Source organism: Plectropomus leopardus, chromosome 9 (genome assembly GCF_026936395.1).
Source record: "Plectropomus leopardus strain MGB_pleo_1.0 chromosome 9, ASM2693639v1, whole genome shotgun sequence".
In the NCBI taxonomy this organism is placed as follows: domain Eukaryota; kingdom Metazoa; phylum Chordata; class Actinopteri; order Perciformes; family Serranidae; genus Plectropomus; species Plectropomus leopardus.
The window spans coordinates 36,472,521-36,500,235 of record NC_142184.1 but is presented as its reverse complement, the minus strand read 5'-3'; the positions used below and the strand labels follow the sequence as shown (position 1 = coordinate 36,500,235).

At 38.8% G+C, this 27,715-nt stretch overlaps 2 protein-coding genes across 2 annotated transcripts; both read right to left on the bottom strand.

Annotated features, from left to right (window-relative positions):
• Positions 1-10,596: 10,596 nt before the first annotated feature.
• igf3 (insulin-like growth factor 3) lies at positions 10,597-16,791 on the bottom strand. The gene is made up of 4 exons (XM_042492689.2): positions 16,534-16,791; positions 15,076-15,220; positions 13,323-13,510; positions 10,597-11,244 (listed from the first exon to the last, which is right to left on the bottom strand). The coding sequence occupies exons 1-4, from the start codon at positions 16,576-16,578 to the stop codon at positions 11,026-11,028; spliced, it is 597 nt and encodes a 198-aa protein (XP_042348623.1). The 5' UTR covers positions 16,579-16,791; the 3' UTR covers positions 10,597-11,025.
• Positions 16,792-19,468: 2,677 nt separating this feature from the next.
• Positions 19,469-26,754, bottom strand: LOC121947290 (uncharacterized). Its single transcript, XM_042492273.2, has 3 exons — positions 26,655-26,754; positions 24,072-24,650; positions 19,469-22,274 (listed from the first exon to the last, which is right to left on the bottom strand). Exons 2-3 carry the CDS (start codon positions 24,633-24,635, stop codon positions 21,756-21,758), a joined length of 1,083 nt encoding a protein of 360 aa, XP_042348207.2. The 5' UTR covers positions 24,636-24,650; positions 26,655-26,754; the 3' UTR covers positions 19,469-21,755.
• Positions 26,755-27,715: the final 961 nt, after the last annotated feature.

The window sequence follows — 27,715 nt, the reverse complement described above, 5'->3', positions numbered from 1 at the left end:
TTTTATATTGCATTGTTATTGGGTGGCGTTTCAGCCTGACGCCATTCAGCGGCATATCATGCAAACATGACAGGTTTCATCCGGCCGCATTCTCAAGTGATGCCGACCATCCGTGGATCAGACTGCTATGGCAGGTGCCCCCCAGGACATAGTAAAGCCGTGACTGGTTCTGCCTGTTCTCAGCTAATGCCATTCAGTGACGTGTTATACAGATTTGACAGGTGGCTTTTGGCATTGGGATCTTGAACCTGTTCTCATTTCCACTTTGTAAACAGAGCTTTTGGTTTAAAAGCGTGATGCCAAAAGCCACCTTTCATGTCCACATGAAAAGCTGTTGGACAGCATCAGTTTAAAATGCTGCCAGTGATAACACAATATAAGGAGTGCAAGAACACCTTTGGGCGAGCAGGAGGGGAGATGGATGGGTCCAACAAACCCTGGACTTTTTTGCAGGAGTCCACTGTTTACTTCCCTCTGAATGTGATGCTTTTTCCGACACGTTTTCCTCCTTCCCCTAATCCTAACCATCCATGCCAGTATGTGCATTTGTTGATGTTGTTCGTTGCTGGTTGCCATGTGCTGTTGTTGCCTAAATACAACCAAGAGCAGTGTAATCCCACTATCTGCTTGTGTTGACATCAAATGTTACATATCAGAGGTTTGCAAAAACTTACAATGCTAACATTTTCACTGGCTATTGGGTTATAGTTAGATTTAGGAAAAGAGGGTTGGGGTTAGGGGTTGAGGCACAATTCTAAGGCTAAAAACTCATCTGAACACTAAAAACAGATCTAAACAAAAAGTTGGAATGAAAGGCCAAAACACAGAAAAAGCTATGTTTTCAAATATACCTGTGTACATCTGGACATGACTTAAGTCAGTGGGAGAAGTGTCACACGAGGAACTTGTATTGACAAGTCTCACAGAAAGAAATTAAGCCCATAATTAGTTACTGTTGTTAAAAATTTGGAGCTGTTCTTAGAAAATTACACCCTTGTTTATATTTTATTTAAGAGATGTCGGGCAGAAGTTATGAAAGTAACAGATAAAAGAAAGGTCAAAAGACTAAGTTAACAAACTGCTGAATAAAAAAACGCTTATGACGATGATACACTCTCTCCTGGTGTATATCATGAGCTGCGTGTTTACATCCTCCCTAATCTTAACAGTGTACCCAAACAATTATCACTATCTGCTGTGCACTTGTTTCATATTCACTCTAACGCTGTGCAACACCAAAAGAAGATCAGGAGACAGTGAACAGCTTGATAAGTAAAGTTTGTTAAAGGTGACTGAGCTCATACATAATGTGCAAGTCTAACTCAAACATTTAGACACACGCTCATCAACTGTCAGTATGGGGGCAGGTGTACTTTTGAGGTTGAATTGTGTGTCTCATGATAGCAACTCCCACCAGGTTAACATGGCACTAAGGCAGGGGCAACCTGTTCTCATTACAAAGTTGTGAAGTCTAAGATCCTGAAGTCAAAAGCCACCTGTATGATACTCCACTGGGTGGCATCAGTTAAGAACATGGAAGACAGAACCGGTCCTGGTTTTATGATACACCAGATGGCACTTGCTGGAGCAGCGTGCTACACTGACAAACGGTGTCAGTTGAAAACGTGTCTGGACAGAACCTGTTGTGTCCGCATGATACGCTGCTGGACGGCGTCAGGTTGACGCTGCTAGTAATGTCATAATATGGGTGAGCAGGAGGCACGGTGTACAGATCCAACAAACCCCGGATTTTCATGTGGGAATTCAGTGTTCACTTCCTGTCTGAATGTGATGTTTTTTTTTCTCCACCTTACCATGTGCCTCTTTACCCCAATCCTAATCCTGATGAAACATAACCACATGCAGTGTATTGAAACCAGGTGCTTTTGTTGACCTCACGGTAGCAGCATCCCAAAACATCAAAATCTGACACAGAAGGATACCTAACTCATATAATATGTGACGACCAGGGATGAGATGTTGGCAGGAGATATACTTGCATTTAGCTACGTGTTTGTGCATGCCTGATGGCTGCCTCGCATATCCTGTCTTCATTTAGAGCGTTGTTTATGCACATCCTTAAAAATTAATGCATGTGCACGCCAACGGTAGGGGCAGTGTAACAGAGATACTCGCCATTGTCACAGTGTACATGATTTGGGGGCCTTTTACATCCCATCTGTGATGGCACCACTGTCACTTTTTACTCAGAATTAAAAATGTATTAACTTCCTTGAATGTCGCCATGTTTTTTTGTTTTTTTCTGTATCACACAAACCCAGAAATTCTATATGGTCTGAGCTCTGTGGTACGCCCTCTAGTGGAATCCTTCAGTGACACTCACACACTGGCCTGTGTTTACTCTGGTGCAGGTTTATTGAGAAGGCAACAAAGCTGAGCAGGTGGTTGGTGTTTGGAGGCCAGTTCTTCCCACCAGCTGAGTTAAATATGAATGCTGCAGATAAGCATTCTCAGAGTCAACAGAGGGACTGAGTACACGGTAGTCTTACTGTGAGAAACAAAATGTGAAATAAGATCAGACTGGCCTATTTGTTTAACTGTTCACTGCAGTATTATCCCAGATTGGCTCAAGGAATGTGAGTCCATGTGAGAGATTTACTTCAAACAAATGTCAATTATTAAAACTAAGGTTAATAAAACCAACAATTTTTCAAACTAGATTTTGATAGAGGCCACCTCAACAATACCAATATCGATTACAAGAATAAGTAACAATGTTGTCTTAGATACTTTTATACTATATTGGTGCCAATTCCCTGACAAAGAACATTTGACATGCAGTGGTGCTGAAACAGTGAGTCCCATCTGCTGCTCTCTTTGACTGGTTGGTTGTGCTATGATCAGACCCCAGATCCCTGCAGTGGGGTTGACCTTGAGCCACCTCTCCACCCTTTGACCTCAATTCTCCACGGCATTAACATAGCTATATCTGGATATCATATCTGGATAAAGAAAAATACATGTTAAAAGTGGAGGAGCAGACCACATCTGGTCAGCTGTGATTGGATCTGAGCCAGGCAAAAAGACATCTGCAGAGTTTTAACACAAGAAAAAAATCTGCCCAAGACGTTGAAATGCCATCTGACTGCTTCTGTTATCACAAGATCTCTGTCAAAAAGCTACACCTGAATTTTTTTTCTGAAAAAGAATAATAGTCCATTTTGAAGTCAAACTGATTGGAAAACGCTGGTGTTTTAATTATAAGACACCCTTAATTATGCATAACTTTAAGCCCTAATAACATTTAGAAAGTAAATTATATAAAAATGTGCTCCCGTACAGTTGTCATGAGCAGGTAAATTAGCTATAGAGACCATGTCTGCTGTAAAGTAGGGCATTTAAACATGGGTTCTATGATAATTTTTTTGGGCACTTTGTTTTCAAGCCTGCAGGTTGCCATGTTTTTTTCTGTCCTTTTACCTTTGCATTGCCCTTTGTAAAAATGTCTCACTTTGCCTCTGCTGACCTGATACAATTGGCGTATGGCAATCTGATTACAATACAGAAACCAAATAACAACAACGCTAACAAAAAGCAGGTTGAAATGCAGATCAGATGTTGTTATCCAGATACAGATCACGTTAATAACAGGCGGAAACTTATATTCACTCTTTGTTTAAATTTGGGTTGAGTTTTTCACTTGTTGAACTTGCATCTAATCTTTACTTTTTATCTGAACATTTATTTATTTTTTTTGTATTTTGTATTTTCTGTGGTAGCTGTTATGAGTGAATTTTATTCCCTGATGATGAGGTCATTTGGATTATGGTACAGTGATGAAGAAATCCATGAAATCCCACCTAAGTCATTGCCAGTAGCATGTTTTAACCAGTGAATAATTAAGGACTCAAAACAAATAAACACAGCATGATAAAAGCCTACAAGTTAAGCAGATAGGGTTAAAAATAAAAAAGATTATACAATAAAATTGTGAAAAAGTCCTCAGGAAATTGGTTGCTGTCAGCTGTGGATGCCAAGATGACGGCGGCGTATGTAGATGCAGCAGCTATTAGCTCCTGAAATCCTGTTAGTTTTTTGGTATATTTTTCTATTTTTTTTTTTCGACTCCATGGCCGCTGCTGAAGCATCACTTTTCTTCGATACAGAAGCGCTTATCAGCATGGGGAAAAGTTGTGTGGGGTTTAGACTGAATGCAGCAGACTGGGAGAGGATCCTCACCAACAGTGCAGTTGCAATACCTACAATACCTGCAATCAATTCTTTTTTGCACTGGGGTGTGATCCTGGACCATTTTGACTCAGTGCAGGATCAGCAGACTCTCTGGCTCTCCTCCTGCCAAACAACGTCAGTCAGCCCAGCGGCGACTAGCATCCAACACCGAGTTGTTAAGCAGTTCCAACTAACATCAACACTGAAACAGTGAGACTCTGTTATTAAACCCACCGATTAACCTGTGTGACACTAACTGTTTGCTTTATTGTTCCTGTTCTCATTCCAAACATGTCATATAGCTCCACTCTGTCAGTGCTTTCAGCATAAGAGTATACACACGTCACGGACCTGATTCGCACACGGGTGGCAGCATTTGAGAACGTGGCCGGACAGAGCCTGATGCATGAAACATGTCTGGACGGCATCAGGTTACATGCTGCCAGTAAAAAGGTAATATAAGGAGTGCTGGGGTGCCTATAGGGCAGGTGAAAGAGGAGGTGGGTGGATCCCACAAACCTGGACTTTCATGCAGGAGTTCAGTGGTCACTTCCTGTTTGAACGTGATGTTGTTTTTTTTTACACCTTACCAACCTTATGCTAATACTAACCATCCATGCTGTTGTTGCCTAAACACAATGTGCCACATCATCCTACCATGTTGCATTTGTTGACATACTGGTAGAAGGATACCAAACTTGTAAAATGTAGAAGTGGAAGTCCACTGACAACAACAAGTGATGAGTTGGGAGGAGAACATGTTGGGCAAACTCTAACAACTGTCCCTGGCATCGAGCTCACACTCTCGCAGAAGCAGATTAAAGTTACCATATAGTCTGTGGTTAGGTGACATGAGCACAGTGAGGGAATGGCTATATTACACACCACTGCATTTACATAATGGGTTATGAATGTAGTACTCTGTTGGCATTGATATCACTTGAAGGCCAATGGCATTGGTACTGGTATGGTAACATTTAAAAAAATACCCAACCCTAAATATTGTGAAATATTTAAGTTCTAGGTTTGATAGGGTCCCACAGCTCAGGGCCTACTGGACAGTAATCTGTCAATGCATAGAGGTAGCAGGTCAGAAAACTCATGTGAATCCTTTTATAAGTCATTTTGTAACAGTTTTAGGAGTTACTAGAAATGTTGCTCTGCAGATCAAGGCCAAAGGTCAGAAAACACCCACACAGGTTGTTCAAACCTGTGTGGGTAATGAAAAGTAACTTTTTTTTTTCAGATTGACTGTTACAGCATCAGAGTGACGACAACTGCATTTTGTTCAGGAACATTTATTTCATTTACCCTGAAGTCTGCATCCAAGTTATATTTACATATTTATATGAGACCTGCTGGAAACAATACGAACAGAAAACCCAAAAGGGGAAAGTCTACTGATGACGTCACAGAAGAAAGTTACAGTATTCCTTCACCACTGGTTTGCTGAAAGATGCTTAAAAATATCATCTGTACAAACTGTTACCAGTCTAACATTTAGCCGTTTGGACCGACAGCATCATAATAACAATCATGGCTATAAGAAGCAAATGTGAAAAGGGGCTTTTCTGAAGCTCTGCATGGGAAGAGATGGGAGTACACAACACTATCTGTGTGTGACGCATGCAGCCACAAGGAGAAAGCTCTCCTCTGCTGCCTTATCAAGCCCACTGTGAATAGCTGTTACTATGTTGTGGAGTCAAAAGACCAGAAACACCTTTCTGCCCAGGGAGAGACCTTTCAAAGAGCTCATCGGGTTTAAACCAGATTAAACCAGAGCAGTAATTCAGATTCAGTGGGGAACTGAGTAAAGTCTGGAGGCTTGACTGAACACCTGTGTCGTTAACGAACCAGTCAGCATGATTTGTTTAATCATACTAGAATTAAAATGGTATTCTTTTCTGAATCATCAATGCACTAGTCTACTTCCTTTATTGGAACAGCCTAACGGACCCACCCTTTCCCCTCATTTTGGACAGTCTGACCATCTGTCCCTTTTCCAGATCCCAGTTGAAGCAAAACACTCTCACCAAACAGTGCAGATTTGAATTTTGGAAGCCTCATCTTCATTACAGGACTGTTTGGAGGACATCATGGGGGAAATCTTTACATACCTCGACAGCATTATTGTTCGTCAATTTCTACACTAACCAATTAAAGTGTTCCCACACCAGAAACCCAGGTATAACAACAGTGTAAGGGCTGCCTAGAACCTGTGATACAGGCAGGCCCTCTTAGATGATGACGTTACGTTGTTAGATGGAGGCAACATAAAGAAAAAAAAAAAGCATGCACACCAGTCTGTTATACTGCATTCATGTAATGTCAGAGGGTTGTAGTTTCTGAGTTGGGAAATCATTCTTTCGACTTTGTTGTGTTCATGTGTTTTTGAGGTCGTAAAGTGGGAACAACATGGAAACTACAAAGAGGAACGTCATGCAAACATCACAACTCACAAATCATTGAAATTTCCCAATTTCCCACTCATAATTACGACTTTGGAGGGCTGTTCATGTGCTCATAACACATACGGTATTTCTACATATAATACAATATTTTTGAGGAGCCCATGAAGGCAGCATTAATACATCATGGGAAACACATATCGCCACCACAGGGTTGTAGACATGTATTAAAGGAAGTCTGGATACAGTCATGGAGGCAGGGCTCTGTTCATTCCCATGAGAGCTGTTCATAAAGCAGAAAAAGTTTTCTTTAAGTATAGAATACCTGGATCTACGGGCCCATGAGGCATGTACATTAGAGACTAAGGACAGTCGAGTGTGTCTGAGTTTGTAACTTTCCCCAGCAAGGTGACTGACTTCCCTTCCAGTTTAAAAAATGTTTATCTTGTGGCTCTTTTCAAATGTTATCGAACTGAATGGCTTAAATCTAGACGATGAAGTGAGCTGTTTCGCAGGGCTTTGACCCTCAAAAAAATTATTCACTGATTTACAAACGTCTCTCTTTCCCAATGTAAGTTTATGTGGTAAGTATGTCTGGACCCGTGGGCATCACCTGACCAATGTGGAAAGTGTTATTCCGCTTTCAGCCACTATGTAAAACTTGGATCAGAGCCTGATGCACTTCCAGGTGGCTTGGTTTTAGGCTGCATAGAAGTATTAAAATGTCATCCTGTTGTATTGTTGGTTGCCAGAATAGAAGGAGTAATGGCTCAAAACAGAAATTTTATCGCTTATCTACCACTACGGCCCATCCACAAAAACAAAGACAACTATGGTTAAATGCGATAAAAATAACGGACTGAAGGACGTGATCGTCAAAATCATACACTGTATGAAGATTGTTTGGCTTTATTTTGGGGGAGCTGTCATGTTGTCTATCTTTATAAAACAGACACATGTATCACTTGAACAGTTTCCTCCGTATTGTTTTATTGTTTTGCTAACAAAGCTAATGTTAGCTAATGCGCTAAAAAGTTAGCATGATATTATTTGATATTCCTCTTAATACCTCCCCAATTTCTGATTACGTGGACATGATAACCCTTAATACACATGATGTTATTCAGCCATACAAAAGTAAAAATGTTCTAATTTACCTGATATGTAGTGTGTGTAACCCGTGGGATTTTTCCCTCTGCCTTGTGTTCTGGTTTGTGGAATAACGGGACAGGAAGCAGCACTAGGTCTCTGGTACTTTATTCTGGAATTCATCCACTGTGGTACAAACAGAATGACACGAATGAGCTGTGTTTACAGTGGCGGCGGTCAAACTCAGATCTCCTCTGGCCACACAGGAGAACGAGAAGACTTAATTGATTTATGCCTTTGCTTTTCATTCTTCCTCCTCATAACACCGTTATTTCTCCAGACTCAGGTACATGGGTTTGGTTTCAATTTTACAGGAACTTCAATGGATAAACCAACCAGAGTGACCATCACAAGCTGGTAGGACCAGCTTAACCATCAAAAATTATGTAAAAACATACCTTAAGCTGGTCAACAACCTTAACCATTTTAAACTGGTCAAGCTGTTTTTTTCAGCAGGGAGGTTGGCCAGTCTGCTCCCATTGGTCAGCATTATTCTAAACTCACAGACTCAGAGAGTGAGGGATATTCAGAGAGACTCGTATCATCTGCCTTCATTGTCGAAAACAGATCAAAAGAACCTACTAACTAGCACTAGCTAACGTCAGAGGCCAACTTTCAGCCTCCTTAAAGCCCACCCAAAAATATCATACTGTTTACTAACAGTACAGTGCTGCTAACAGTAAAAGGGTCTCATGCTGCCTTCACATACTCCTTGGAAATATTGTACTTATGAGTTGCTAGCACATGAAGGGCCCTGCAAAGTTGTAATTACGGGTGGGAAATTGGGTATTTTCAATGATTCGTATGTTATGACGTTTGCGTGACGTTTAAAGGCAGCAGAAATGGCAGAAATTAGAGTCAACAAATTACAATAAAAAAATATATATTTGGTTATTTTGCTCCTGGTAACTATCATTTACTTTTAATAGTTGCACATTTTAGTATAGCCTATGCATCTATTAGCTGTAGCAAGCAAGCAAACTCTGAACTATAAATCATGCCAGGTAAGTATATTGATAACAATGTTATTTTATAACAGGATTTGCCAACTTGACGTCATAAATTTATAAACATGGCGGGAAAAAGTCAGTGTTTGGTAAGTGGAAAGACATTTTATTTTTATCAATTCACATACTAAATAAATATTTTTAATTTAAGTGTTGATTAATTAATTTTAACTATTGTCAATGCAGAGTGTCATAAATGAAATATAATATCATATATATATATATATATATATATATAAACTGGAAACATGTAATTCACATATGGAAACAACTATAAACCTCTTGTTTAAATGCTCTTAGCATTAAAATGCAACTCATCTTCTTTGCAGCTTCATGTTGATTCCTCTTTATGACCTCAAAGCTCATGAGCACAATGTAGTCGAAAGAACAACTTCTCAACTCGTAAACCTACGACCTTCTGATATCACATGGATGCAGCATATGGGAGCCAGAGGGGATCTGGACAAGGGTATTAAAACTGTTCAACAAGGAAAATAATCCCTGCATCATGTGATAGAGCATCAGTAACATCACTGACTATAAATGAAGCCACAACACAAAGGACAAGCTACAATTACCACCTCACCTGACAGAAATAAGCCATTCACTCTAGAGGTCTACCAAGTAAAGCGAGTTTCAAAACCCAGACTTTTCTATATCTATCAAAAGGGAAGTGGGAGAAATATTTGTCCATCCACACATATGCATGCACCTATACACACACACACACAGGAATTTTGTAACTCCATCAGTAGTTCAAACTTCATGTGAAGTGAATGGGAGAGCAAATATTCATAGAGCACTAGTGTAATGTGACTGTACCTTTAAGTACGACATGGGTTTATATTGAACCTTGAGAGAGAGAATATTTCTCCAAAACCTGTTGGGACAAAGTAATCTAGTAATGTTTAATATTCCCTTACTGTTTGGTTTACATTACTATTTTATCCTTTCTAATGATTGGGTGTACTGTTCACATCCAAATAACTGCACCTGCTCACAAATAAACTATGATACTCTGTTACCTTGAATGAAGAATGAGTCTATGTTCAGATGTACCGCGGAATCACAGAATAAGAAGAGCTTTTTGTTTTATCAGGCTGCTCTGCAGAGCGGCCTGAGGTGGCCTTCACAACTCTTGGAAAGGTCTCGCAAACAGATAACTTAAGTTATGTCAAAGTAAAATGACTCAGCTGTTTATGATCGCACTGCAGTCAAAGCAAAATGTCAGTGGTGTTATATTATAATAAAACTTAAACTTAAATTAAAAGTGTGCATGTGAGCAACATGCTAAATGAAACACATCAGAGGAAGGATGGCATGGTCGAACCTCAAATGACTTTCTCCCTTAACCCTTCAAAACCTCTTTTTTCTTCTTTTTCTCAAAACATCACTTTTGTTGTACTGCTTTCAGATGCCTTTCACATGTGTCTAAACCTTTGAACTCTGAGCAAAATGAGGCAACTTCTTTCAAAAACATGATTAAAAGGGAAATGAACAATGGTAATAAATGCTCTAAAAATTGCAAGAAATAAGCAGATTTAGGTTGGGGTTTTTTTAAGCTAGGGAAAAACTATATTTCTAATTATCATTGCATTTTTATAAAATCATCATTTTTAAGTACTTTTTCCAAGTCATTTTTGTGTTTGTTTGTTATTGTTCCACTAATTTTTAGGTAATTTTCTTGTAACTTTTACTAATTTCTTGCAAATTTTTGGGTCATTTCTTCTTTCATTGCTCACTGCCTCTTCCCATGTTCTTGACAGAAATCAAGCCAATTTTCTCAGGTTTCAAAAGGTTAAATCAAGTCATAACATGGACATCACAAAGAATTATAAATTTTTAATATTTATTATAGTCTTATGTTGTCATATGAAATAAATAATGAGTGCATTCAAAATATTTTACATAAAATACAACATAATAAACACAATACTTGAACTCAGAAAAAAACTAAATCAGTTCAACTGATGTAGGTGACAAGTTCTATCAGACCTGTTCAATGACAACAATCTTCTTTGGTACATTGTAATGTCTGGACCTAAAACACACTGCAAAGCTACATAATTCAGTTCAGTCAAAAGTGCTATAAGAAGTGTTAAAATACATATGAACATGTTTCCCTCCACATCTGTTTGTGATTTTCAACCACTGTGATCCCTACTCAGTAGAGAATTTCATACTTTATTACAACAGTCAGCATCAGTCCTTCAAACTTGCTGCGTCCAGTCCAGTAACTATAAGTGATGAGCTTTTCATGAGGTCAAACGTCATGAATCAGATGTCGTTGTTTGAGGTGGACTCCCAGTGGTTAAAGGAGGCATGCTGGTGGTGGTCCTTGTTTTACTCCTCCTGCGTGACGATGAAACTTTGCTTTTCCGTCGAGGTGAAGGCTGTGATTTCTTTCTGTAAGCTTCCCTCCTTGGACTGTTGGGGGGGCCCAGGTGCTCAGAGAGTCTTCTCTGAAATACTGCTTCAAACTGCTGAGCCTGCCAAACGAAGATAAGAACAAGGGGTTGATTCAAGGACATGGAGCTTGGCTGTACTGGCCCCTGTGTGGGGCCTGCACTGATCTGCTAGGATTTACCATAGATACCAACTTTATTACAGTTTTTGGTTTTGCTTCAGGTATTGAAGTCACTATGCTCACATTTAGATTCATTCCCACCTGGTTTGTCATATTTATCAACCTCTTCAATCAGCTAACACTAATGTGTGAACATGGAATGACGGTAATGGGCAAACAAAAAGAAGAAATGACCCCAATATTAGCAAGTAAATAGAGTACACGAAAATTACCTAAGAATTAGGGGGGTTGCTTTGTTTTTGTTTGTTTTTTTAAGGGAAGGCAAAAAAAGGGAAGTGACGTGGAAAAAGTGTTAATTATTGTAATTTTGTATCACAATTTTAAAAATGTATCAAAGACTTAGATTTTGATATACTTTTTCCCTAGCTTTTTCCCTATTTTCCTAGACATTTTTCCCTATCTTTTTAAAAATGATTATCTAAATCTAGTAATTTCTTGCCATTTTTGGAACATTTCTCACCAAGTTGCTCATTACCTTTTTGCACATGTTTTTGAGATATCAAACCTATTTACCTATTAGGGTTCAAAGATTTAAATATTTGTAAATTGCACAAGAAAGGGGATGTCGCTCCAAGTTACAAATGTTTAAACTATAACTATTATTAGTAAATGTCATTACTTTTTTGTTGACTTAAGCTAAACAGAAGACAAAATTGGATTGTATTTTACTCAGACAGCAGAAGAGTTTGACAAAATATTCTTAACTAAACACTTGACACTATGTCGAGCTCTGGTCATTTAATTACAGGTAGTCTTTATTTAGGAGAGATCTTTGGCAGTGGATGTAAATGGCCCTATTTGTAAAGGTCTGTATGAGTTCACATGGGTCCAAATATCTGAGATTCAATTTTGAGACCCAAGTCAGACTGGGTCCAGATTATACTGAGTCGGATTAGGTAGAGTCCCCTTGTATTGCTGTGAGTCTCGCTTGGATCAGCTTTAATTACCCCATGGTCTAATCAGACTACGTCTGACTGGCCTCTGGCTCCTTTCAGATTTGATCTCTCTTTGTTTGAAAATATATTTAAGCATGTTGGCTTTTGATTTTTATGGGTCTGTTTCAACTTTGGCTCTCATGAGGACCTCTACCTCCTCAGCCCGTGCTTAGCTCCAGGTGGTCAAATACCAACGCTCAATACCACCCCTCTGTGTGTGAAACTGACACCAAAGACATCCTTTAGCTTCTTCATGTGACACACTGAGCTTCAGACTAACTTCAGTGTTAACCCATCTGTGCCAATACTTGACTCTGAGAGCAACTGATATAGTCCCTGTAGGGTGGGAGGGATGGAGGTTGGAAGGGGAAGCGGCCTAAACAAAGCCAGATTCTCATCTAGGAGACCACAGTTTGTGTCTCGTGTGAAACCAAAAGTTGATGCTATTTTAATATATCATTACAAAACATACACAACTTCTGTACCCCTGCACCATTTGAAAGCAAAAGTCAACATTGTTTTAACAGAATTTACTTACGGTAGTCTTGCATGGATGTCATTCTGTTGTTACTTAACAACCGCATTTATTTTAACCAGAAACATGATCCTTTTTCTAAGCCTAACTAAGTAGTTTTGTTGCCTAAACCTGACTGTGACCATTTCACACTAATCACATGTTACAATGTGTTAAGATTTGCGTCACACAGAGATGCTAAAGGCTGCCCTATGCGTCACAATGAAATGCCAATGCCATGACAACATGTCAGTATTTGACAACCTGGGCATGAGAACCCATCGACTGACTCCCCTACACCAAAGACCATCCTTGGACCAAGACTGTGTTAGCAACCCCTAACCCTACCCATATACATTCAGCTTTTATCATGTGACCAAAGTAGACCTGAGCCAACTCTACTGAAGACCATGAGATGCATTTGACAGGAAAAGCTAGTAAAGTGAACCTTGTGTTAGGACTATTCTATTCCAGTAGTACTATTCCAAAAGATCAGACTGATCTAATATGCTCAGTCAGCGGAGGTCATACCGTGTCTGGCTGTGAGGTGGTATGAGGTGCTGTGGTTGTGGCTGGGTAAGCTGTGGTTTGCTGCTGACTCTTTGGTTTGGCACAGTACATCTCCAGATGCTGAAGTTCACAGCCAGCAGGCCGACAGCACTGATCCACAATCCCCTTCCCTCTAGGCCGAGGACCGTAACCAGACCATGCACCTTTACCTGAAGACAGAGAGATGTCATGAGATTCTTGTGTTTTTCTGTTAAATTCAAACCTTCCATACTTTTAGAAAGAAAAACAGTTTGGCTTTAATGTCCTTGGGGAGTCCCATTAGCCAAAACATTCATGGTAGCAACAGAATAATAAAACTTTTACAGCTTTTGCATGCTTGACAAGTCTTTCATTTCGACTTATTGCAGTAGTCAGTACATCACACAGTACAGACGTATTGGACAAGTGCAACATTTGTCCTGATGGTTGTGGTTGAGGAGAGACCTTTGGGTCACACAAATCAGATCCATGTGATTCTCTCAGGAGCATGAATACACAGTAAATGTAATGATTATTATTATAATCATTATTCCAAAGTCATCAAATACCAACATTTTGTTAGTGATTTCGGCATAAGATACCAACGCCAAAATCCACCTTTTGTGACTGTATGATATGCCGCCGGGCGTTGCCAGTTTGTAACATGGCAGGAGGAAACCTTCCGTTGTGTTATGATAGGCTGCCAGATGGCACCTGTCACAACAGTATGACATACAGACGGGCAGTGTGTGTAGAACACTGCCTGATGCAAAGTATACTATGGATTGTGTATTTTGCTGCAATGAAACTGTGTCTACTGAATGATTTCATTTTGAGAGGCTCTGTGCTCTGCTGTTTCTCCATGTCTTCACCTTTCTTTGTTATGAGTGTGAAAGCTGCGCTGCCCTCAGATAACACTCGTTTTAACAACAAAGCTATCACACACTGAGGCACAGTGTTCTGGTGAGTATGCTGCCATTTTGATGGCTTGCCACCACACTGATAGCACAAGGAGAAAGTGACCTTGGTCAGAACAGGGTAAAGGTAATCAAGTGAAAAGGCCTGTGGGTAATTCACTGAATGCAGTGGGAGAGATTATACTGTATGCTAATCATTAAAAAAAACAATATTTAAATTACCGAGCAGTGTGTCTCATACTGTAAATCCACTGTGACGTGGCTGCTTCTGCTTCTATCCAACCCATGATGCACCTGTCAGCTAATGTAGACATCACAGTTACATCTAGTGATGAACCACTATTGTATATAACTGTTGAATCACATTTTTTGTTTAAAATATAAAATAAAATAAAATTTACAGGAGGCCAGGGGCCAGTCAGAGCATCCCCATACATGTTTATAGGATTTTAGGACATTTATTTTTAATTTTAATTTTAATTTACAACATTTCAAGGATTTGGGGATGTTACTAGGATTTTAGTTCATTTCTGGGATTTTGTTGCTTTTTTATGCACTCTGGCACCTTTTCTATACTAAATGGTTGGGGGACCACCCGGCACCCTACTGGGGTCCAGTTTGGGCTGTGAGTTGAGTATCAGTGCTCTATGTGTTGGCAGCAGAAGTTGATATTTGAAAAACACATAAAAACATACCATAATAGCTACATAAAAAACATTGTTTGATATATTTAATTGTATTGAGCTCTAAACCTTTCCTGCCATAGTAAGAACGCAGTTTCCTCTTGGTGTCATTGGTTAGTTATGCAAAACAAGTGGATCACATAAATATGGACTTACCAAAATGGATTCCACGATCCCCACACACAAATATGAGGTCACTGAGGAGATCAGATCCACAGCGCAGTCTGGCTGCCTCTGAGGACAGCGGCCAGCCTGCCAGACACATGGTGGAATACAACATACACATCCGAACACACAACACCTGAAGATGAGAGGAAAAAAGACTTTAGCATTTCTTAATTCTACCCTCCATTTCCATCACAAATTATTCTTTATCAGTGTCATCAGCCTCAGCAGTCACCAGCCGCTTCCACCACCAGAGTCTGGACTCCATGGGGGATTTATCTTGTTGTTGGTAAGCAAGTCTCTTTGTCAAATCTTAATCACCACATATCATCTGTTAATCTGTACATTGTAATCTGTATTAAACACTTATCTTCATCACCTGTCTTTGATTCAAACAGTGCTGCAACTAACTTACAACATCTTATCTTATAACAATGATTTCATAAGAAATGTAGCAGGGTTTTCAGCCTGATCTGCCTTTCTTGCCCATGATGATGTGTAAGGTACATGACCCCATCCAGCAGTTAGATGGCTGTCAAATTGTAAAGTAGATTATGAATCATACTAGTCTATACACTGTTGTTTCCGAGTATAAAGAGCAGGAAGAGAGCTTTAAGTCAACTAACAGACATTTTGTTGATTTGAAATATCATAAGCGGTGACGTAACGTATTTATGATAGTCCCTAGTGCATGCTAAAGACAATGTCTTTAATTTTTCAGTCAAATTAGTTAATTATGTAGTGAGTTTTTATGCTTGCTTGGTAAGCAGACTTGCATCATACATATTACCCAGCAATCATCATCGCAGATGGCACAAAACCAATAAAAATAAAAAGTTATTCATTTAATTTAATAATAATAATAATTTATTAATAGCCTTTGTAGCATACACAGATTTTGTTATAGATTATGTCACCAAAAAAAAGAGATTCTTAATCTCAGTGGGACCAACCTGGTTAATTCAAATTATCATGTGGGACTGACTGAAGGTAAATTGAAGGCAAAGGGAGACACTTTGTTGATTATCGGGGGAAGAATCTTGAAAGAACTGCTCCATTTCAATCCAAGTAAATATTTATTCATTGTTGGTGGACTATTCTCCATATATGTTGAATGGTATATTTGTCAAATTTCACATTTTGTGCAGAAGAATAATTAGTACAAGTATAACAATTTGTTGTATTCTCCATTTCCCCTTTATTAAAAGATCATATGATCACATTACTGTAATTGTAGGAGGAAACTATTGGACCCATAAAAGATAGTGTTAGCAGAAAAGACTCAAAGAAGAGTAAAAAATCTTCAACAGAAGCCAACTGCTTTAAGACCAATCTGCATTTAACTGCTGTGATCAAATATTTTCAGCTCTAGGATTAAAAACAGTGCTGCACCAGCAGCCTGTTGTCAGTGTCAGTTCAGGGAAATCAGCAGCGTGAAAAAAGTCTTACCTTCAGGTTGTGTGATGTGGCAGGCGGGCAGCATGAGGAGCGCATCCTGTCTGAGTGGACGGACCGCAGGAGACCTACTGTCTTATAGACCAACTGCAGGAGGGCAGGACCTCAGCTGCAGGTCTCCTCCCTGGTCTCTTCACACCGTTTCAAACTCAAATCTCATCTGGACCTCCTATCAGATGATTTAACATGCTGTCTCTGCAGATGAACTTGTTCTACTGTGTTCCTCCAGGATATTCATCATCACAAACATGATATCCATTTAGGAAAGCTGGAACCAACTTTGAATGAGTGCATAGACATATTCACAAGTTTCAAAAGTACTACAAAAGCCTGCAATAAATCCTCCCTTTATGATTCAGCTGTGTGGATGTAGTTCAGTTATACTCAATCTACAGCCTGCGGGCCAAATCTGGTCCCTGATAGGGTGCCAGTGGCCTCTCATCCATTTTCTATAAATAAAGTGATTCACATTGAGAATTTAATTTAATTTAATTTAGTTTAATTGGTTTATTGAGTTAGGACAGTGCACAATAATCAACATATCAGCAGTACGCATCAATGTAAGTATACCAGAATTAGAGCAATTGCTAAATTTGATCTATAGTACTAAGGCAGGCACCATAAAAAGCAGCTACACAGACATATCACAAATTGACATATTACATTAAAAGAACCAAACTATCTACAATAAACAGGAAAAAAAAAACACATGATGTGCTCAAAAAACTTTTGGTATACATAAGGTGCCAGAATGCATAAAACATCATCAAAACAGAGCTTGATGATCAAAGAAGTAAAAAGAAGGGCTAGCTAAAACCCTGATGTCCTAAAATCCTAGAAATGTCCTGAAATCCAAGAAACATCCTGAAATCCCAGATTTTCCTAAATCCAAGAAATGTCCTAAAATCCTTGAAGCATCCTTAAATCCTTGATATGTCCTAAAATCCTAGAAAAGTCCTAAAATTCTGGAAATATCCTAAAATCCTAAATGTCCTAAAATCCGAGAAAAGTCCTAAAATTCTAGAAATATCCTAATTGTCTGGGACTGGCCCCTGTCATTTTGCCCCCAGTGGCCCCCATGTATCCATGTTGTAGTTTGTGTTGCTGTTGGACTGCATTGAGTTGTATCGTCATGTGTTGCTTTCATTTTCACCACCTCATTTCTATCAGTGAGCTGAAATGTCTGGTCCTTTTCATTCTGTATGGGACTCTGGAGCAGTGTGTACAGTGGCCCTGAGAGCAGGACACGCCACAGCTTCAGATAACACATGACAATAGACAAAACAAAAGCAAGGGAGGAAAAATATTGTCATACATCTGATACAGAAATACACGACACAACAGAAATGAGCTAATGATGCTCGTTCAATTTTACACATTGTGTTTGCATGATTGAGATTGAAATCGGGAAGACTGCAAAAGTCTAATGCTAGGCTAACAGCAAATATCTGCAATAATATGTGAACCATACAATCAGAAAGTTGACCTTCTGAGACCAGCTGACAATCTCAGTCAACATTTCTGTCTTCAAAGGGCTGTGGCGCACCAGCTGAGCTAATAAATGAAGCTGGTAGTATGTTAGTGGTTCCATAGTAACTATGTCATGCTGGCTTGTAGGAAGAGGGCCTAAAAACACTCTGAAGTTAGGCTGCATTTTTGGTCAGGGAAAAAATGGCATGGCCATTTTCACAGGGATCCCTTGACCCCTCATGTGCAGATGAAAATGGGTTAGTGTTCCAAATTGTATACTTTTCTTGTAGTAGGCACTGCGGCTGCCCTTTCTTAGTATGTCCTGTTGCATGCAGTATGCACACAATCGGAACATACTACTTCTTCATGACACTGCGCCCTGAACTTTGACCCTTTTCTAATACATCCGTTACCACGGATAAAAATCCCAAAACTAAACGCTGTTTCACATTGAGATAAACCTAAAAGAGCTCTGCTGTTTTTACTATGCAATTAATATTGTTTGAACTTCTAATTTATGACTGCATACACTGTAGATTGTAACATTTCATATCCATGGCAGTGAATTTAGCCTAAATATGCATTTCTCTTACAGTTTTTTTTCTCCTTTTTTTGTCATTGATTATCTTTATGATTTTTTTTTCTTTTTTTCTCAGCTGTCAATCAGCTGTCATCTGTTTGAGGCTCAGGAAAGCGTGCCAGCTTGCAAAATCTGACAGGATGTCGTGGAGCACCCAACACACCAAATCTAAGCCAAAGCATTCAGAGACAGGTGACTTCAGAGTCCCCTCAGTGGAATGTATTCCTCACATTGTATAGGGCTGTACAAAATAATTTGAACCTTTGAAGCTTCATTCAAGTATTCAGTCAAACATTAAATATTGCATTTTTTTCCCATGTCTATTCATTCTGTAGACACTGCCAGGACTTAACCACAAAGGCTTCAAAGCGTTATGGTTATAGACCCCAGCAAAAAGTCGGCTTGTAGTGTTATACATAGGAGGTTCTACACTGAAAAAAAATAGACTTTTTGTTTCAACTTCAAAAAAGATATTTTTTAGGCTGCTTTAAATTGTTAAGTTGACTGAATTTGAGAAGAAAATCACTAAAATATGTCCTCAACTTGTTTTTCAACTTTAAATCTTACACTGGCCTGAACACTATTTTTTTAAGTTAAAGATAATAGTTTTTTATTTTTATTTTTTACAGTGTAAAGGGAAGCATACTTCCCAGCACAGACCGAAAAACTGAATCTGCTGCACTGGATCAACCTCCACCAAGCAGGTTAGGTACCCATGGTTCCCTCAGTTCCCGTAGTTGGTGGTGATGGTGACACATAGCAGCGGTGTTTAGCTGCCAGACTGTCCCAACTGTCAGCACCATCAATCAGTAATGTGACAGCACCACTAATTACATTTAGGCAGTAAAGAAAGTTGATCAATAAAAAAAGACTAACTCATTTAATCTGATGAATCACTTTATTGAAATGGAGGTTTTTGTTAGAATTTTTTTAAAGTCATAAACTACGACATCATCGTCAACATTTAAAGCTTCATTCAAAAACCTCAAGCAGCTTTGAATGTAAAAGAAGAAGAAACGAACCTGTTCTGTGAGAACACTAACATCTGACAAGTTGCTTTTACTTAAAAAATTCTAGGAAACCGATTGCCTTAAAAATGTAAGTAAATGCAGCTGTAAATCTTGATTTATGTTTACTTTATAAATAATTAAGTTTACTTAAAATTTAAAATTTAAAAAGTTTTATTTACTTGATTTTGTGAAGTTGCTACATCTTAAAAATGACAAGTTTAATCAAATCAATCTTTCTACATAAGTTTACTGCGCTCTGTATGCTGCTGAGTTGATCATATTTGAATATTCTTAAACATCTTAATAAAACAGAACTGGCACATCTCCCAACTTTATAATGATCAAGTTAGGTCAGACTAACTTGGTTTACTGAAGCTGCTCACACTTAGAATAATTTCATTTCATGTGTCCTTTTCAAGTTATACAACTTAACAAAATTAGGTAAATAGAACTAGACTCTGGGTAAACTTTACACTTTCAAGTAAACACAAATTAAGATTTATAGTTATATTAACTTTCTTTTTTCAAGGAAATCGGTTTCCAAGATTATTTTAAGCAAGACCAACTAGTCAGATTTTAAAAAGTAACAGCTGCCGATGGATGCAGAACATTTGAGAGATAATCGGCTGAAAGCTCCTTTAAGTCGCAATTCTGTACAGAAACTTTCCTATCACAAACAGAAATATTTGAAGAAACAGAAATACATGAGATTTTGTTTGAAAATGTTAATACCAAAAACTTGGTCAAAAGTGTCTGTGTTAAAAATTAAATATATTTGACACAAAATTATATTTTATCAAAGGCACAAGCAGAGAGGTAAATGTGCTGAATTCAAGCAATTTAGAAAGTTAAACTTATTGACAAGTTGGATACCTAGGAGTCAAGGGAACAGCTACATCAGGCACCCCAATCACTTTTTTTTTTTACACATCAGAAGAGTGAGTCACCGATACAACAGACAGGCAACCGTTGTCTTAAAAAGCAGGGTTTAAGCTTCTGTACACAACCAGTGATGTAACAAATGGGACTGAGAAAGAGAAGATCCCTCAACAGAACAGCAATAATCCAAAAAAAACAGGAAAAGTTACATATCTACATTAAATGTTCCCATTCTGACAAGCATTTCTCAAGCTAATCAGTTATACAGTTAAAATAATTAAATATTGTGATGAAAATATTGCAGTAGTCTGGCGACCTGTCCAGGGTGTCTCACGGGGTGAGAGTCGGGATACACTGCCCCCCCCAACGGCCCTTAAGAGGACAAGCGGTTACGGACAATGAATGAATAAATCACACTTTAAAAGCAAAAGATCATCATGACAGGAGCACGTTTTTGGAGGCAGCTGTGTGATGACTCAACAGTGATGCGTAGTCTCAGAAGGCAGAAGTCGCAGCTGGGAATGACTGGATGGACAAACATTGTAGCAACATGTCCACAGATAGCAGTTACGCAGCACAAGTTGAAATTTCCAAATAGGAGCTTAAAAATTGCACTTCCCAGTGTAAATGGATCATACCATAAGGCCACATGTAAAATTTAGCCTGATGCAACCCCAGAGGAAAGGTCTCTGTATTACAGTATATCAGGATATTTAAAAATCCCAAAGGTATGTTTTCCTATACCGTCATAAATACAGATGCCCCTCTTTCTATTAAATTCATTGCATGTAGTGCACAGCACGCACCACCAGAGCTGAGAGACACAGCGACACCTAGTGATGGAGGGAGAAGTTACAGGACTCTAAACAGTCGGGGGCCAGCCGGCAGAGAAAGACTAAATTGAACTAAAATTGAATTGAATAAATTGATTTCATTTCTTTTAAGACATGGGTAAACGAAATGAGCAACTTAATGAAAAGATGACAAGAAAATGACCTGAAATTAGTTTGTAAAACAAAAAGAAAGAAAGAGTAGAGGAGACAGAAAATGATTTTTTAAAAAAAAGGCTTTCTAAAAAGGGGGGAGATTTCATGCTTAATAGCACTTTTGTATATCATATTTGCTTTTCTACCCTTTTTCTTTTTGTTTTTAACCAATTTTCAGGTCTTTGCTTATTTTGATGGCATTTTCTTTTTGTGTTTTTGCCTATAATCACATCGTTTTCTTGTTTGTTTGTTTTTAGCATTTTTCTTTTTGTGTTTTTTCTCATTATCATGTCACTCTCTTTTTTGTTTGTTTTTGGCCATTTTGGCCAGTTTAGCCCTCATTTGAGCAATCTTCTCCTGTTGCTCCAGCATCTCAAAGTCTAACTCCTCTGGTAGCGACGTGAGGGCGCGAGCTGCACCCTGACACTCTCTGCTGCTCAAGGTCTGGCTGCTTCTTTGCTCTTCAATACCAACGATGCTGTCAGGTTCAACACTGCCAGTTTGTAGATCGTCAGCTTCTTCATGGCTCTGGTCCTGTATCTGATGTTCACTACCGTTGCTGGATGCCTCCTCCCTCTCCTCCAGAGGCTGAAACCACCCTGGCTCTGTGCCCACTGCTTCCTCTGCAGCCGGCTCTCTGTCAGCATCCTTCTGATGATGGCTGTGCATGCTGGCAGAGGACTGAGCAACATGATGTGACGCTGTGGATGAGGAAACATCACTCACCTTGTGCAAAGCATCTGTCTCGTTTTTACTGATTACTTTCCATGCGATGCGTTTCTGCTTGGCCTTGTTGTCATTCAGCAGCTCCTAAAGGACACAAAGTAGTATGAAATAAGGCTCATGCTCACTTGTTAAGATTCATATTAATGGTACGTGATGAACCAAAAAGCCACAGTCAACAGCAGAGGATTATTATTAACTCCATGAAAGTGGACACCTGCACATTGTACAAGTGACGATAATTTCTGTTTTTACAGTTTCTGGTTATGAAAAATGGTGTGATTTTGGCAAATGATATTTTAGTGTGCCTGCAGATTTGGAAAGCATGCTTTCTTTAAATTGTCAAAGACAAAAAAGAAGAAAAAAAATCAAAAAGTTTTAAAGTAAAAAAAAAAAAAAAAATCACCAATTTAAAAAACTGACAGAAATTTTGTTCGTACTTACACAAAAATACTTACTATTTTTCAAACTCTAGTCAATACAACTTTAATGATAGCAGTTGCAAAGTATTCTGTTTCTACTCTGTACTAATTATTCACAGCTACTAATATTTTTAAAATCTCAATTCATTATTAAGGTTTTTTCTTTTAATTTTTGGGGGTAAATAAGTTGCTTGAGCGTATAAAAGCATCAAAACAGAGCTTGTTCATCAAAAAGAAGGATTCCCTCAGACCCCATACAGAGGTCTACAGCGCTGTACAAATGCAAGTCTGTTCACCATTTGTATCAGTTACGTCTCTAACGTAGTCGAAATATAATAACAGTGTTTATCAGATTGCTACTTAGATGCAAAGAGGCATGCATGTACATTTGACAAGCTGTTTAGTTAACTTAACGTTTTTGCAACATCAATCTTTTTTTTATTTGAGCATAAAACTTAAAAAAGTTGTTGGTCAAAAATTACTTGGTGAACATTGTAGCTAGTAAATAATACCAAAAAATATCATAAATGTGCCGCAATATAACATACATGTGCATACAGAAACTGTGTCCTTTTACTGTGAACATCCCAAGGCACACCTGTGTTGTAGCGATGCTTTTTTATAAACAGCACCTTGATATGCCACACCTGTCGGATGGATTATTTTTGGAAAAGTGCTCATGTGGATTTTAACTCTTTTTTGACCAGATTTTGAGAGAAAAAGTCCTTTGTATGCATATAAAGTCTTAAATCTTTAACTTAAACCGGTGAAAAAAAAGAATCTTAAGTGTTGGATTTGAATTTCGTTCAGTGTATTATCATTTTCCTCATCTCATCTGTGGTGGAGAGATGGTGTGTTTTCATGAGATCCTTAAGCTGTTTTGGGGAGGTTTTAGGTAAAATGATGTGCAGTTTCCTCCTTTTTACGTCTACAGGTTTCAGAGAAGCCCGGAGAGATGTGCTGCCGGACAAATCTCAGACAGAAGAAAGGTGCCGAAGGTGTTCATTTCTGGTATGCACTTCAGGTTGAAGCACTGATTGCACCATCACCACATTACACAGTGAAAATGCTGGGAAACTTCAATGATCCTGACTTTCCTCCAGCACCAAAACACACATCTATATATCTACACATTGGATTTGCACTTATTTTATACCAACATTCATGGATCCCTGACAGCGAATCGCCCAGTGCAGGGCTGGCATTTCTAGCTGTGACATGTCTTTAGGATTGCCCTGAAATTTGGTACACACACACTGACGTCCCCCTCAGGATGATTTTTAATCTGTCGATATAAGTTCGTGACAAAACATCTGTAAGACTGAAGACATTCTCATCAGCAGGGGGCTCTTGTACAGGCTAGTTTCACTTCTGGGGCTAATGAAGGTGTTAATGAACTGCAGTGACTTCCCATTTTGTTGCTGTGACTTAAAAGTAATGAGTGAGTGAAATGTCGTGTTACCTTCTTTTGGCTGTTAGAGGACACGTCAGATGCTGAGGGAATGGAGGAGTGGGAGGCTGGCCGTGGTTGACGTTTCTTTTGTTGACTGCAGCTGTGACTGGGCTTTCTGGCGGACAGGTAAACGCGTCCTTGGTAGATGACGACAGCATCTTTGTATGTCTGCGGTGCTGAGCCCTGAGGTAACAGGGAGCTGTGAGATGTCTGTGCAGAGACATTTTTTCCAGGCATGGTGTCTTTCAGCACCTTGTACGCTGTGCGATTGGCGGAGATAAAGGACATTTGGAAGGGACCTGGCGCAGCTCGAACCTCTCTGCCCAGCAGTAAGGACATGTTTTCTATCCCACTGTGTCCTGTGTGGGGGGCCACTTTCTGGCCTTTGGTCCGTATGACTGCTGGACAAATCCATATGCCCTCTGGAGAGTCTTTGAGCTTCCTGGAACCGTCTGCGTCAGACAGGAGGAGGCCCATTCGTCTCAGGACTGACTTTGGTAAGCTCCCCAGAGGAATGCTTTTCACCTCAGCATCTACTGGGATGTAGATTTCCAGTTTGTCAAGGAGATCCATGCTCTGTGTGATTCCCTGTGGACATATGAGAGTTGCATTAGGTGTTATTGATGCAAATCACACTACCAGTTTCCATTGTCTTCTCACAGCTTAATACTGATGTTCCAAAATGAAATTTCAGAAATTTGAACTTTAAGTTTGAATGCTTATGTTACAAATATGTTTTAATATGTCATACACTAGAATGAATTTAAATGCTAGATCACATGCTTCTGTATTTGGTTGTGGCTCTGCTGCGGCAATTTCCTATTTCATGGCATAAAGGGTAGAAACTCAATTTTTAAAAAATAATAATAATAATATGCAGTGGCAACAGAGTAGTGAAGGGATGACATATTTTTGTCGGCCAACCCAGAAGTTAGCATTGCACTGGTTTCCTCGTCAAAAAAAAAAAAAAAAAAAAAATTATCACCAAAAATAAGCTCTGTGACAAACCAAGTTTATGATACTTGAAAGTTTTGTTCAGCATGAAAATCTTCACAGATGAACACCACTTTTGTGTGTTTTGAAGCGTATATGAGATCTCCAGAAGCAAAAAGCTATTGTTAGGTTATAAACCAACTACATCATGGTCGCACGACTTAAAGGTCACCAACACAAATACTATAAAAACTAAATTAGAAACAAATAAATCTACGTTTCACGTTCGAGCTTTACTGTTGCTATAAAGCTGTAAGGGTGGTGAGTAGGTTTAATGAGTTTCTGTGTCCAGTGTGATGACGTCTAACGTCCCCGACAAACACTGTAGTCCCTTTTATCCACTTGATAGCAATCACCTTTTTTAAGAGTAAAGAAAAACCTTAGAAGTTCAAAAACTGGGTTTTTATGGACATGTTTTGTGTTGCGGAACAAAACGTCTAAATATATTTAGCCAGTGTTAACCACAGATCTTATTTAAGGCATTTTACTGAAAACCTATTCAAGAAACCCAGAGGCTTAGAGACGAGGGACGCGGAAGTGAAAAAATGCTCATGGACTTCCGTGTTTTAGGATTCAGTACTTCACCGCTCTATGAGAACTAGTCTTAAATTTGCCAGATATTTGGCAAACTTTACAGACACAAACACTGACTTTCAAATTTGTGAAACCTTTAATGCAAAAAGTTTATATTTATTTCACTGCGTTTTTCACACGTAGACCACAATGAATCAGGTCCAGATCAAAGACTATTAAACTTAGATGGGCCAAATCTGGACTATCCCAGAGAGGCTAAAGATGGTTTAAAACACAATGTCAGATTTATTCATGTGTAGACCACATTGAACCAGGTCTCTCTTGAAAACCACTCTACTTAAACAGCACAGTTATGGATGAATAAACTCACAGGAATAAAAAAAAGAAAACCAAGCAGTAAAATAGTCCACAGCTTCGTACATCTTTTTCCAAATTAAAACAGATATTTTGTGGTCCAAACTAGATGCTAGGATCTATGTTGAATGTGACCTGTCAATGAGACAGGTTCTGATTGGCTGTTTCTATCGGTCATGAAACCGCTCTCAGAGTGATGCAAACGATATCTTTCGATACTTCCGTTGTTGCAGTTGTAGTGTGGATTCTGTCATCCACTTGATTTGGAACGATTTCAAAAACTATCTTTCATAGTTATAGTTATAGTGATAGTTATAGTTGTAATTTTTGTTCTTTGTGTGGACGGGCCTTAACACTGAGGTTCGCCTGCGGGTTTAAATGGCCATACACAGTAACAATATTAATGTCTCTCTAACTTTATCTAGAAACATAATGTACGAGGTGAGGGCGGTGTTAGCTCCTCTCGTTCTTGACGTCCATTACTCTTACACAGACACCACTCTGCTCAACCAAACAGCTCGCGAACACTACAATTTGCAGTTTGCAGATTTCTTTTCGACATGAAGTACAAGTTACTAACATAATGGAGAACTGGTGATGCGGTTTTCACACCAACAACTATTGTCGTCGAGAATTAACTAAAAAAATGACATAGAACAAATAGGCGCACTTAAATTAAAAAAAAAAAATGCCCTTAATTGTCGCTCTTACCCTGATTTAAGACTCGTATCCCAGGCCTGTTTTCTGTTGCACTTTCACTTCTTGGTAAAGACCACAGGATTTCCGGGTCATACTCTTCAGAATAAAAGCGTCACCGAAATACTTTTAAATGGATTAAAAGAAGGTATCTGGAGCACACAGTATGCGGAATTTGTGAACAACAGCAAAAAAAACAAAATATAGATAAAAAATAGATAAATGAGTAATATATATATATATATATATATATATATATATATATAATTTTACCATTATGGTGGGGACAAAGATTACTACTGAACAGTTCCTCCTTCTATTGAACAGATGTTAAGGTGATGTTAAGGTCATTTTAAAGCCCAAATTGATATGTTAAAATATTCTGCTTGTTCAGTGCACTCTAGTCTTGACTTTATTTTAAGGATTTACTTTAGGGATTTCACAGTCTGAGGATGTAGCTCGAAATGTCACTGATTTGTAAGTATCCCAATTAAAACTAAAAACTGTAAAGGGAGCTGAAGTGTGCGGACCTTCCTCTGTTCTTTGAAAGTGCTCATAAAGTCTTTCTTTCATCCTGGTGTGTTTTGTCCTTATAGGCATATCAAGGTCTAGCTGGGGAAACTTGGATGCTGGCTCAGTGGAGCACTCTATGCTGCCATCTGCTGGTATGAGAACAATACCGTAGGAACGCTTCAGAACTCCATCATTTACAATGTTTCCTCCCAAAGACATTTATGAACAGGACAGCACACATAAAATAAGCTGTAATAACATGTTGGTCCACCTTGTGTTCTAAAATAAAAATGACTTTAGATGTGTTTAACCCTGTAAAACCTGGATCAACATCAGTTTTCTTGGTCTGCTTTCAGATGCCTTTCACAAATACTTACAATTTAAACCCTGAGAAGATCATTTAGAAAAAGCAATCAGCAACTTGGCATGACATAACAACATTGTATTTATAACAACAACAATTTTATTCATAAATCACAGTTTGCTTCAAAGGGCTTTACAGCACATTACATCCCTCTGTCCTTAGACTCTCACATCAACTAAGGAAACCCCCCCTAAAAAAA